The sequence below is a fragment of the Lontra canadensis genome, unplaced genomic scaffold, assembly GCF_010015895.1.
Source record: "Lontra canadensis isolate GAN:19392208 unplaced genomic scaffold, GSC_riverotter_1.0 scaffold9, whole genome shotgun sequence".
Classification (NCBI taxonomy): Eukaryota; Metazoa; Chordata; class Mammalia; order Carnivora; family Mustelidae; genus Lontra; species Lontra canadensis.
Genome location: NW_022631003.1, coordinates 31,671,400 through 31,684,397, shown reverse-complemented (window position 1 = coordinate 31,684,397; position 12,998 = coordinate 31,671,400). Strand labels below are relative to the sequence as shown.

Below are 12,998 nucleotides of genomic sequence, written 5' to 3'. Positions count from 1 at the left end.
TTTTTATTTTTTTAGATTTTTTAAAAAATTTATTTATTTGACAGACAGACATCACAAGTAGGCAGATAGGCAGGCAGAGAGAGAGAGAAGAGGAGGAAGCTGGCTCCCTGCTGAGCAGAGAGCCCAATGTGGGGCTCGATCCCAGGACCCTGGGATCATGACCTGAGCCGAAGGCAGAGGCTTTAACCCACTGAGCAACCCAGGTGCCCCCAAATCAGGTGGTTTTAAAACGGGTGAGAGGGGTGTGCCTGGATGGGTCAGTTGGTTTGAGCATTAAGACCCTTGGTTTCCGCTCAGGTCACGATTTCAGGGTTGTGAGATCTGAGCCCTGCCCGCCAGGCTCTACGCTCAGCAGAGTCTGCTTGAGATTTTCTCTCTCTAAATAAATCTTAAAAAAAAAAAAAAAAAGAAGTGAGAGTGCATGCTTGCGTACAGGCGAAAGGAAAGAACTGAATTAGTGGAAATAGATGTGCAATGTGGATGCATTTTAAAAACTAAATATAATACATGTAACGAACTTAGAACATCATTTGGCACATAAGGGTAACAAATCTAGGGGTCATAATTATTATTACTGAGAGATGACAATAAAATCTTACGGAAAATTAAAGTTCTAACATAGCCACCTTTATACTTGAACAAGAGGAGACTAAATTACCCTCATTTTCAACTGAGTATTAGTGAAATAAAGTACGTTTCTTAATTCATAACAGAAATTAAAGTGTTTTATATAAAGAAAGGGATAAAATATATTCTGTTGGCTGTGATCTGAGGTGTTGGCCTATACGTTTTTTCGAGTATTGGACATGCTTGAATAAGAGTATTTAATAATGCTATTTTTCTGCTTTAATAATTAAAGTACCCTTTTTTTTATGATTTCTTAGAAACAACAGATGGCTCAGATGGCCACTGAGATATAGCTGAAAGTCTGAGTGCAATTGAAAACCTCTTGTTTGTTAGTTTTAAACTTTAATTCTAATCGATTCATTATGGAAATTCTTTTTTTTTTTTTTTTTTTTTTTTAATGTTAACTAGAAAGAGAAATTTAAAATGCTGGGCACCCTGTGGGAAGCCGAAACATAGAGCGGCATCAAGGCTGATCAGTTTCAGCTACTCATCAGTCTTTTTTATTAAAGTAAAATACCAAAACATATTAAATCTGAATTGCTCATACATGTGAGAAATCTGTGCGCTTCCTCCCTCTTCTGTACGAATGACCCTTACTTAGAAAATAATCATAATGATATTTTGTAAATTGCCTTAAAACAGGCCTCACTTTTGTAGAAAGTCTGTTTTTAAATTTTTTTTTTTTTTTTGGTTTTTCTTTGGTAAGTGATTATATTTGTCTAAGAATTCAGGTAGGTCTGCAGCAAATAAAATAAAAGTTCTTTTTATTTTTTTTCTCCGCCACAGTTGGTTGCCCGTTACCCTGTGAATGTGCGGCTGCTGGGACAGTGACCCTATCAGCATCCACTGGAGCTTCCTTGGGGACCAGCTGCTGGGCTTCCCAATCACCACAAGGCTTGTTATTCTGCTCCTGTGTATGGGTCTGGGCCTTTTGTAATGCGGACCTGCTGTCCACAAGGTAACAAACCAAGGGCCGTCACAAATGCACACTAGGGTTTGCAAATTAAAATTTAATTCTGGTCTTAGACATGGACAAGTTATTTTTAAACCTAAGCGACCCATGCTGCACAACAAACACCAGGTTCTAGCTTTTCCTCTACCTTTGCGGTTAAATGCTACGTGTGGCCGAGATTTAAAGGTGGCAAGGGCTAGAAGATCAAATCTTTGGAATTCTCAGTCAGATGAATTTTACCACTTACTGTAACAAATGCAAAAAAGGGCACAGAGGAAAGAGTAGGTACATTAATAACAGGCATTCCTGTAGTTTCAAAACACTGATTTAGAAATGACCCCAGATGGTGTGAAGCCATTGTCATCAGCTCTGGCTCCCAACAGTGTCTCTGCCATACCTCCAGCACTGACATTCCCCTACTATCCTCTTCTTCCTTCTCTGGGAGATTTACTATAAAATCATACCCGCCTTCCCCTACTCCCAGCTCAGGTAAAGCCTAAAAACATGGATATGTTGCTCCAGGGGTAATAAGCCTAGAAGAATTATCCCCATCTGTCCATAGAGAAAAGGGAAGTTCTGTTCCTTGTGTAATAAATCAGGTGAGAAATGTGTTGTAGAGGCTTTCATGAGAAACCTTTTATGAGTTTGTATTCAGAGTTATAAACCAATATCTGAACAGACTTCATGATGGGATGAAGTTTCTCAGCATCAACACTATTGACATTATGGACTGAGAGTTCTTCGTTGAGGGGGGCTGTCCTGTGCATTGGAGGGAGCTTAGCAGTCTCCCTAGCCTCTAGTCACTACATGCCAGAAACATTCCTCCCAGAGCTGTGACAACCAAAAATGTCTCCAGGCATGGTCAAACGTCTTGAGTGGGAGAATGGCAGAGAGGGCCAGGGGGAGTGAATCAACACCCATTGAGAAATATATAATTAAGAATATTTATGTCTAAAGAATTGCCTTTAGAGGATAGCATGCATACAGAAAAGTCACCCAAGCATTCTAGTTGAAAGGCAATTTGATAGGCAGAATTTTAACAATCTAATTTTTGGTTAGGGAAGAAAAAAGTGTACAGAGATTAATCCTTTAGCTAGAAGACACTAAGACTTAGAAGACTAGAGAACAGGCCTTGGAATCAGAGATCTAGATTATTCTGCTAGCAATGTGATCTTACTTAAAGTTTGTGTCCTTTGGTGTTTTTACCCATAATGTGAGGATAATTAATAGTATCTATCTATCCTTGACATGCCTCAGGGCCCTTACTCATGCTGGTCCCTGTGCCTGGAATGGTGTGACTGCATCCTTCTCATGCTCTAAGTCTCAGTTTAAATAATCCCTCCTCAGAAAGGCCTTTCTGTTTGCTCTGCCTACAGCCAAGCTCTCTTGTAATTATAGATCATAGCACCGCTGGTCGTATTTACCACATTTATAACTTTTTGTGTCTCCCCCCACCCTACTATTTTATAAAGTTCCCCAGGGCTATGTTTGTCTACTCAATACTACGTCCTGAACACCCAGCATGGGGGCAGGCCAATAGATCAGGCTGAACAAATATTGTTGGAGGAATGAAGGAAGGAATGAACAAAGGTTTTAGGATAATGTCATAACCATCACCATTACCATCATCAAGGATTTGTGTCAAATTGACAATGAATTTCCTGTTTTACAAAAATATGCACTTCATTTTTTTTAAATGTTAAGGTCAAACTGTCAAAATTAGTAATAGCACATAAAACAATGACAGCAGACTGCCTGGCTGATTAGCAAAAACAGTTGTATAGAGCCCAAGATTTATAAGATTGCACAGAGCGAGGCTGCCACATCCTGGGATATGCTCACACCACATATGACTGGAAAGATCTCACTCCAGAAGAAGAGGCTCTGGCAGTGACCTCACTTCGCCTTAATACAAAGGAAATAATTCTAAGGTAATTTTCAGAGATAGAAGAGTAAGGAAGGAACACAGTCACAATATCTTCGGGACTGTGCTATTAGACCATTCCCACTAAGGAGAAAGTACATTTTTTTTAAACCTATTATTTTTCACACTCTGTTAAGGAAAAAGAGTGTCCAATTGAAAAGAAGATAACAAGTACTAGAGACAAAAAACTGAACTTCCAGGTGGCCAAAGGATCCTAAGAGCTATTTAATTTTACCCAGCTACTAAAATGATAGCCAAGTTTTTGCTGTGGTATTTTTAAAAATCCTAAATAATAACAGGAGAGGAGCATGTGTAGACCTGAATTTGAGATTGTGACAGATTCAGCAAGCTGCTGACAAATGAGCTAGATGCTGTTCCCCAAGACAATATACCAAAATGGATCATTAAAAGGATAGTGTGGGAAGAAGGTGGGATCAAGGGAAGCCAGTAGGGGTTCCCACTAACCTCAGACTGGGGATGTGACAGACACTGTGTATCTGGGCTTTGGCAAGGAGGTTCTGAGGAGTCTCATGATTTTTTTTAAAGATGGAGAAGCAAGGGCTAAATGATCATTTATTTAAGACAGAGATCTCTGTGGCTGAAGAATTGCATGGAACATGACTATGTCGGTCTGAAAGCATATTTCTAGTAACAAGCTAAAGAATTTGTCCTTAGCACTGTCCCGTGCAGCATTCCTAGCAGCTTTAATGAAAATTTTCCAGAGCAGAGGTTGGCAATTTTTTTCTTTCTCATGAGCCAGAGAGGAAATGTTTTAGGCTTTGTGGGTGACATAAGTCTCCATGGCATCTTTTTCCTTAAAGAAAAGACTTTTTCAAAAGGTTACAACTAGTCTTACCCAGAGGGCTCTACAAAAACAAGTGGCAAGTCACATTTCCGTGTGGGCCGTCGTTTGCCAATTCCTGTTCTGTAGCTTATCAGCTCGAGGATGACACAGAGAGAGTAAACATATTGCTTCATAGAATCAGGATCCATGAAGATACCACGAACCCCATGGCATGTGAGAACAGGAAGGGGCTTGAAACCTAGAGATCACCTAGTCCAAGAAACTCCTCATCTATCCCCGGGACAAGCTGGGATGGCCTTGGATTCTTACTTGGCAGAAATACATAAAAACGAATGCATCATTTTATATTTGAAATCCCAAACTCCTAATTATATGAGTATGGGACAGGCAATTATGGCTTGACAGCTGAACCAGGGAAGAAAGGCATTTTAGCCGAGTCAGCCACATATGGGTCAAGGGTATGGTGTGATTCCAAATTCCACTATCCAGAATATGATAACTCCACTCAGCTTCTTGCCCTGGAGTGTGACATCAAGAGTCACTGCTAGACTGTGTGAGGAAGGCTGCAGAAATTGGAGCTGTTTAAGGTGGAGGATGCATGGAACAGGATTTTAGAAATTGCAGAGCACAGTAAAGCTACACAAGCAAGGAATGAGCTGGTTTGTCGTTTGGGAGCCTGCACTGGCTAGCCAGGCCTTAGTGGGGGAAGAAGTCTTGGAGGCAGCTATTCTCAGTTCTTAGAGCTGCTGGGACTTTGGGATGGAATGTGCATGTATGTATTTCTCCCTTTAGGTCATAAAGCATGAAAGATTTTGTTTGTAGAAGGCATGATACATTTTTCCTAGGCAGCAATCCAACATCTCAAGGAAAAAGGCAGCTTGGGAAAGACCGCCCTTTCACTACTATCAGACGAATGTGCTCCCAGATGGAAACAGAGGACTCCAGCCCTACACTGGCCTTATTTACTTTTCCATCCCTCGTCTTCCCCAAGTCCAATTTTGCCCTTCCTAGATTTAACACAGACTAAAGCCACTCCGTCTTAATATATAAAACTCTTGAAATATTTAAAGATATATACTCTCTAAATCATTGCTGCTTCTGGAAAGAGATCACTAATTCCTTCTACAGCTCATTAAATTTCACATACGCCATAGTTTCCAAACCATTGAGAACAATTTAGAGTTTAAAAAATTCTTTTTATGAGCATGGTTCCGTTTGCTCCTTTGGAAACAGAGAAAGTATCATATTCTCTCTGTCTCTCTGTCTGCTCTCTCTCTCTCCCTCCCTCTCTGGGCAAACCAACTGAAGGAGATCCAGGAAATTTGCATAACGTATCTAAGACAGACAGCTAGAAAGTGGAAAGCCCAGGATTATACCAAGCCTTTTGAGTTCTAAGCCCTTGCATTTCCTGATTCTTTGTTAAAGGCTGTATAATTAGAAGGGTCTCCATGTGGCATGGGTTTGCAATATAGTTACAGTATTTTTAGCAGCAGTCCCACAGAGTAAATCTGATAAATTCTCATGAATAGAAATAATATAAGGAATGGGGTGGGGATGCAAAATAACAGATACAGGAATCCTTTCTCTGGGCTGAAACTTTTGGGTCCTTTTACCTAAATGCCGTGATTCTATTTCAACCCACCATGAAATTCTTAGAGCAACTCCTTTAGCAGTAATAACATTTCCTAAAAAAAAAACATTACTGCAAAGTACCAAGTTAGTACTGTTCTGGGGCCCTTTTCACAGACCTGTATTTGAAGCCGGTATTGTGGGTGAGCAGCTGTCCTTTTCACATGTTTCCATTGTTGAAGTTAAAGTCATAGTAGGAACTTCATTACTACCTGAGAACACACAAATCAGAATATGGTATAGAGACAAATATGCAAATGACAAGCAAAGAACATACGTTTATAAAGGCACATAAATCAAAGGCACTACCACTCCAATGTAGCTGTGCTTCTGAAGTCTTCTTTAGTAAGTTGGTTTGGAACTCTGAACACAGTTTTGTGTATGGAAGCAATTTTATAAATAGAGAATAGGTTCACAGGCCAATCCACTATAAGCTTCTTATATCTTTATTAATAATAATGTAGACCTTAACCACCATGTGTAACAATATTTTGATGGCCAAGTGCATTCACAGATCAGACCTGGGATGCCAGGAACACACTTCCCCCAAAGCAGTTGGTGTTCCCTGAGCTCCAAGCCACTGGTCAGTCCCTATAGCAGGTCGAGACTTGCCCGTCACGGCAGTTCTAACAGTGAAGTTGGGGGTTTGGGGAGCAGGGTTTAAAAATGTAAGAATCTTTTGTCAGATCCTACTCCGGATCTTTCTTTTCTTCCTTAGTTCCCAGAGATTCACCTGTTTGCTCATGTACCACCTTCTTCTATGGCCAGAATGGAACAGAAGATAGTAACCTTCCTATCTGGGTGAGCAAAACTTAATAAAACATTTTGTTGCTTTTCTTAGTAACAAATAGAAAGTAAAGAGGTTCGTACCTCTCAAACCAATGTTGCAAACAAAGTCATCAAGGCAAGTCCGTAAGTTGGAGGGACAGGAGTAAGTTCATTTTTATATACAAAGTGGTGAGGAATATTCACGTGCATATGAGAGCAATACCACACCAAGGTTACCCCGATTCTTTGATGAGATGAGGGCGGACGTGGCAAAAGGGAGAGCTGGAGTTAGGACGTGTGATCGGGAGAAGGACGAGGCAACAGGATTACGTTGTTTGCCTCTATAGCCCTGGAGCTGAGAGAAACGGAGCCCACTCAGGGAAGGGAGGCTACACATTTGCCGCCATCACTCCTTGCCCCCTCACTGGGCCAAACTTGGGGGAAAGGGTAGGTACATCATTTGGTGCTGGAGTGGGTTTCTGGTGGTCAGAGAGAGAGAGAAAGCAAGCGATGGGGTTTCTGAGTGTGTCCTGGTGGCCATTCCCTTACTTTATACTTTCTGATCCATGCGAGGCTCTCATGACGCCTAGCGGAGGCCTTGCAGACCTAACAACTAGGGAATACCAAAGGGCAGAGACAGGATGATACTGGAGTGGCGGGAGTGAAGGACAGTTAATGCTATTCAGTGCATTAGGAGGGAGAAGTGAATTTTAGAAAGAAAACAAAGAATACAAGGCTTTTGGGGGAAGGATCAATCTGAAGGAGACATGGGATTTACATACAGAAAGGGGGCGGGGGCAATCCCAGACGCAGTTTGTATGACAAAAGGCAAAGAGGCCAGCAAAGGCACAGACATGGGAGCAGAGTGACCTGAGCTCCCAGACTGATGTTTCAAACCAAGCCAGGGCAGATCCCAGTGAAGTTTTTGAGTCAATGAGAGACCCAATCAGAACGGTGCTTAGAATCAATGGATCGAGCAGAACAGGCTGAAGAAGAGGGAGCCACAGGAGGTTCCTGCAGTCTTCTGGGTGAGAGGAAACGGGGATGGGAAACTGGAGGGCGGCACTGAGAACACGGAAGGAGGGACACATGTGAGAAACACTGTGATCTCCACTTGTCAACAGAAACTGCCTCCAGCTCCCTGGGCTTTTTAACCCCGTCAAGTGGTCGCTCTTCCTCTATCGAGCGCCGGTTCCACTGGTCCCAGAGGTAGGATCTGCATTTTCCTCACTTCCCAATGCCATTTGCAAATTATCCATCCTCCACTCTCAAAGGCGCCTGTGATGCACTGCGATTGGGCTCTGGCACTCTCAACCTCCCCTCCGGTCTCCCGGCTCTTGGCTTTCTGATGACTACCTCCTACTCCCTGAGCAACTGCGGACTTCTGCACTCTAGGTGTCACTTGCTAGGCATGTTATTCTTGATAATTTCACTCAACTTTGGGAGTCAATAGCGTTCAATACTTGAAAAAATAAACTTAATGCTATTTACCAATTGGCATGCTAGATGGCATTACAAATTAAATTAAAAATATTATGAAAGCAAAGGTTCTTTTCCCAGAGAACAGTATCACATTCATTCTCAGCCAATGCAACAAAAATTCTCAATCTTTGAAGAATCAAAGAGTTTAATTTTGTTAAATGTTCTCGTAATCAAGATTTTGATAGTATTTACAAATGCTTTCTCTTATTTAACAGTTTTTTATATAAATATGCATATTTTTTATAAAGGTCTTGACAATTTAGGTCTAATGTTGCCCATTTTGTAAGAAAGAGAGAGAAGATATTTTTGTATATCTAAGAAAAATATATTCATAATGACTCTGCCTTTTTAAATAACACAAAAATACTTACTACTAGATTCATAAAACAATAACTATGGGACACCTTTGGATTCAGGAATCATGATGCTTCAGCTTCAGACTCACCCTGTACTGAATAACTCAATGTGATCATGCCTAGTAAATAACAAATAATTAAAATTGAAGATTTTTGAGAATTGAGAGTGTATGATTCACAGATAGTTTTGCAAAAGTGGAGTTTTGGAGGCTATTTATAGATAGCAGCTTTTCTTTCAAATATTTACACCTGTAAAACTCTGGAAAAAGTAACATTTAAGGGAGAACAGGAAAGGTAGTGACAAAATATTTCATGTAAATTCGGTCTCAAGTTTAACAGCTGAATCTATGGAGATGACGTTCCTGTTCTGTGCTCTGATCACTTAGACTTAATAATAGCTCTGTATACCATTTAATTATCCCATAGCCTAAGAAAGATACTACCAAATGTCATCAATTTAATAATCAAGAAATGTTTGTTAAAGACAAGAAAGAATATTGTTAATAAATCACCACTAATTAAATCATATCTTTAAATGTAAGGGCTTGAGGGGAAAGTCATTTTGTGGTTTCCATTCTCATAGGCTACAGAATCATCCAGAGAAACAAGCAGCAAAGTATAGAACTATGATTTGTATCTAGCAAAGCAGGAGAGGAGGAAAAAGAGTAACAAAGAAATTTAACCTGAACAACAAAAGGTAGGCATGGGGGAAGAAGAAACCATTAGAAAAGATGATGAATAAAAATTCAAAGTAAGATGGAAAGAATAAGCCCTCACACCCCAGGAATCACAGTAAGTGTAAATGGGTGATGCTTAACCAATCAGACAACAGAAATAAATGTCATCCAGAAATTGTGACAACACATACTGATGAACTCAGCTCCTTAATGACAGTATTCTGAGCATTTTTTCCATATCCAATTTCTTACAACCTGATGGTTTCCAAATCAAAACATTTACTATTTTCAATTCTTTAAGTATAATCAATACAATGTACTGTGAGCAAACCTATATGGAATAATGGTTATGAATGATGCTAGATGTTCTTGGGGGAGACGGGAAAAAGGAGGAAGAGAATCCCAAAGCCATTATCCCTCACTGACGTTGCTGGCCGAGTCGAATAGAGTCAGCACTGGTGAAATTACTCCCCGAGATGGAGCCCACATGATGCTTCTTAAATCACGATTTTCCTGTACCCACTGACAGCGGATGGCGGAAGAACCCTTCACGTTCATGAGCTCTCAGTGAACAAGAACACGTTTTCAAAGGAATGAAAGGAAACACCTCCTCCATTAGTGCTCATTTCTAACTCTCCTAAGCTGCGTATGAGTCGAATCTGCCATGAGAATGGTCTTGTAGCGGGAGCAGCAATACCTGTCACAGGAGTTCTGTTTTTCAGCCGGTCCACCTCCATCGTGAAGTCGTCCTTCAGGAAAAGGAACCCAATAATGGAAAACAGGTAGACGAGGATGAGCGCCAGGACGGCAGTTAGAATGATGGAGCGGCCGTTCCGCGTGACACTCTTTATGACATTAAGCAGAGTCTCTTCTCTGTACACCAAATCAAAAAGCTACAAAAATAAAACAAGAAAAAAAATGCAGTGGTGCAAAAGCTGAATAAACATAAAAAGTGGTTACAAATACAGATGTAAGCCATTTTGGTTTATCTGTGAAAAAAATAACAACCTGACCGATACCTTAAAAACACACCAAAATGCATGTGTTGTCTACAGTTGGAACACATTAATAAACTGTTTTTCAATAACAATAACTCTAACACAGCACATTATGTGCATCTGTTGGTTTCATAACCAACATAATTTCAATTTTGTACAATACAGAAATAGCATAGCTTCAAATTTGAATTTAGAAAAATTATAATACTGTACTTAACCAACTTAACTACTTATTCCTTATTTTTAGCCTCACTGATATTCTGCAGTTGTCTCTGCAATACGTCAGATACCTAAAGTGAAAATGCTGAATTATGTCTACCTAAGTGATGAATAATTGAGAGTCATCAGCCATTATTGTTTAATCAAGGAATTAGGGGTGAAATTGCTAAAAACAATTTTATCAGCCTGCCGCAGTAGAAAAGATGGGAAATTTAAAAATATTTGAGAAATGGAAGCACCTTTCCTTACTGAAGCAGTATAGCGAGGGCAAAACCTATTACTTTAGTATGTAATTTTGGAGACAGAAATATAAGCAAATATATAACACTTTTTTTTTTTTTAAATTTTCACTTCCTTTATTGGGTTATTGTCCATCTTGTGTTTAGTAGTAGAAAGTCTCTGCACTAGTTAAGAATGTAGGTATGTGTTTGCTCTCTGGAGTCAACACCAAGAATGATTTTATTTATTGCTATATTATTAAGTTGAAATTATATATTAATTAGCAAGTATATGTCATATTATCAAAAGCTGGTTAAAAGCAATAAGTGAACATTCATTTAAAAAGGCATAAATATCTGTTTGGAAATGAATAGTATTTTAAAAATTGAAATAATTAAAGTTTGTCTCCTGCTATCTGTGGGCAGTGATTAGAATTTCTAAATTAATTGAAGGGATGCATTACCAGTGTCATGAGTCCCTGAAGAAACACCAGGGCCTGCCCCCTGTTTTACTGAGTTACTTTTTACTCAATTTTACTGAGTACTGAGTTACTTTCCAGTTTAATTCTAGTTTTGCAAATAATTGCTATAAATATATTACCTTGTTTGCTCACCCTAGGAAACTGATATTATATCAATATCATATGCAAAAAAAAAAAGTTTAACTATTTTGCTATGTGCTTATCCTGAAGGGAGCAACAACTTCTAGAAACAAAGTCAATATTTCTCAGGACAGACAAATTAATTAATGCAAATTCAACTTCCAAACTATCAACACTGCCTTATTTAACTTACTTAAGCATTTAGTTGATGTAAAAGGAGATTTTTCTTTACTTTAGCTCAACAGTGACTTAAAGAAAAGGCCTGGAAATGGGCTTTAGGTCACTTCTGCATGGTTTCTAAAAGTTTATAGCTTTCAGGAGCCCCACTGGATTTCTGCTAAAAATGCTTATTTCTGGGCCCCATTCCATACCCAGGAATTGGAATCTTGAGGAGGCAAAAAATGTGTAAGACGTTGAATGGATTAATTGTTCTTTCTGTTTATTTCTGAAAGGAAAATCTAGAGTGTGGTTTTTACTATTTTGGATAAAGGATTGGTATTTGTGGATATAACTAGAAACACATAATCATGTATTTTTTAAAATATAAAACATATTTTTAAAAATATGTTTCAATGCCATTTTGGCATTATGTCCATTGTAATTTTCTCCTAAATCTCTAAGTGTCAAAATGGACAATATCCTTTTCACCAGCAACCCAGTGAACACAAATTAGCATCACTATTGTAAGATTAGAACAATAAAAGACAAGAGGAAAATACAACTGGCAAATAAAGTTAAGTAACATAAACTGAAAGTAACACTATTATCAATAGCTCATATACTAATTCAAATATACCTTTATTTTCTCAGTTGGCTTTCTTTGGAAAAGATTTAGTAAATCCTTTCATGTGTTTTTCATATTATCTCTTTAATGAATCTTGATAATACAAATCTATCATACTAGACCTATGCATTTTCCAGACGAGAGGTTGGAGCACAAAAACGTTACAGAATATTATATGTCACAGTCAGGTCAAAGTGCTGAGTGTAATGGGACTTCATATATCATGGACATGTTTTTAAAAATGGATTTTTTTTTTTTTTGCAGTAAATTAGAACAGAAAGGGAATTCATTTGGATCCCTGGAACAGAAAAAACTACTTTTGATTGTTGAATCATCTAACTTAACTACCTAAAAGATAACTTTGTATCAGAGCAGAAGGGACAAATCTACTTTTCTCAGGAGCTCTTTCAAGTGCTTGACAAGTAAATGGAAAATCTGCCTCTTTTCCATCTTCCTGCATGGGTTTGCTAGCTAGGTAACAGGAAAGCAGCAGCCGACGGATTTGTCCCTCAAGAGCCAAGCAGACAGGGTCAGCATACTGTTTCTACATCTTCAACTGAGGTATCAGGAATTATTTTTTTGGGTAGTGGTCTCCACTGCATGTCCATCATGGGTTGGAGATATAAATAAACGGCTCCTATGGCATCATGATATTAACCTGGTAGTGCTTTAGGTTTCAAAATGTTATCATGTATTTATATAGCCTCCTCTCCTAGTTTATGGCTATAGATCAGTCTATACATAGGAAGTAAAACGAATAACCTGAAAAAAAAAAAACAACAACATCTAGAAGAAACGTGAAATTCTGCTTAATGAATCAGACATGTGTAGATAAGCTTCACAGCAATGACACGTTAAATCTGAAACGGAGATTTCAAACAACTCACTGTCTTTTTGCAAGGTTGGCAGTTTATCATCCCTCCTTTTCCTTATATGCCATTCTAAAGTCACAATAAT

At 38.9% G+C, this 12,998-nt stretch overlaps 1 protein-coding gene across 1 annotated transcript in view; it reads right to left on the bottom strand.

The window, feature by feature from the left end:
- ITPR2 (inositol 1,4,5-trisphosphate receptor type 2) overlaps nucleotides 1-12,998 on the bottom strand; it is a 483,190-nt gene that overhangs the window by 58,424 nt on the left and 411,768 nt on the right. Inside the window, exons 51-52 of the mRNA XM_032855215.1 lie at nucleotides 9,918-10,113; nucleotides 6,057-6,149 (exon numbers count right to left, since the gene is read on the bottom strand). Of these exons, the coding sequence (XP_032711106.1) occupies nucleotides 6,057-6,149; nucleotides 9,918-10,113 (289 nt within the window). The remainder of the gene's footprint in view (nucleotides 1-6,056; nucleotides 6,150-9,917; nucleotides 10,114-12,998) is intronic.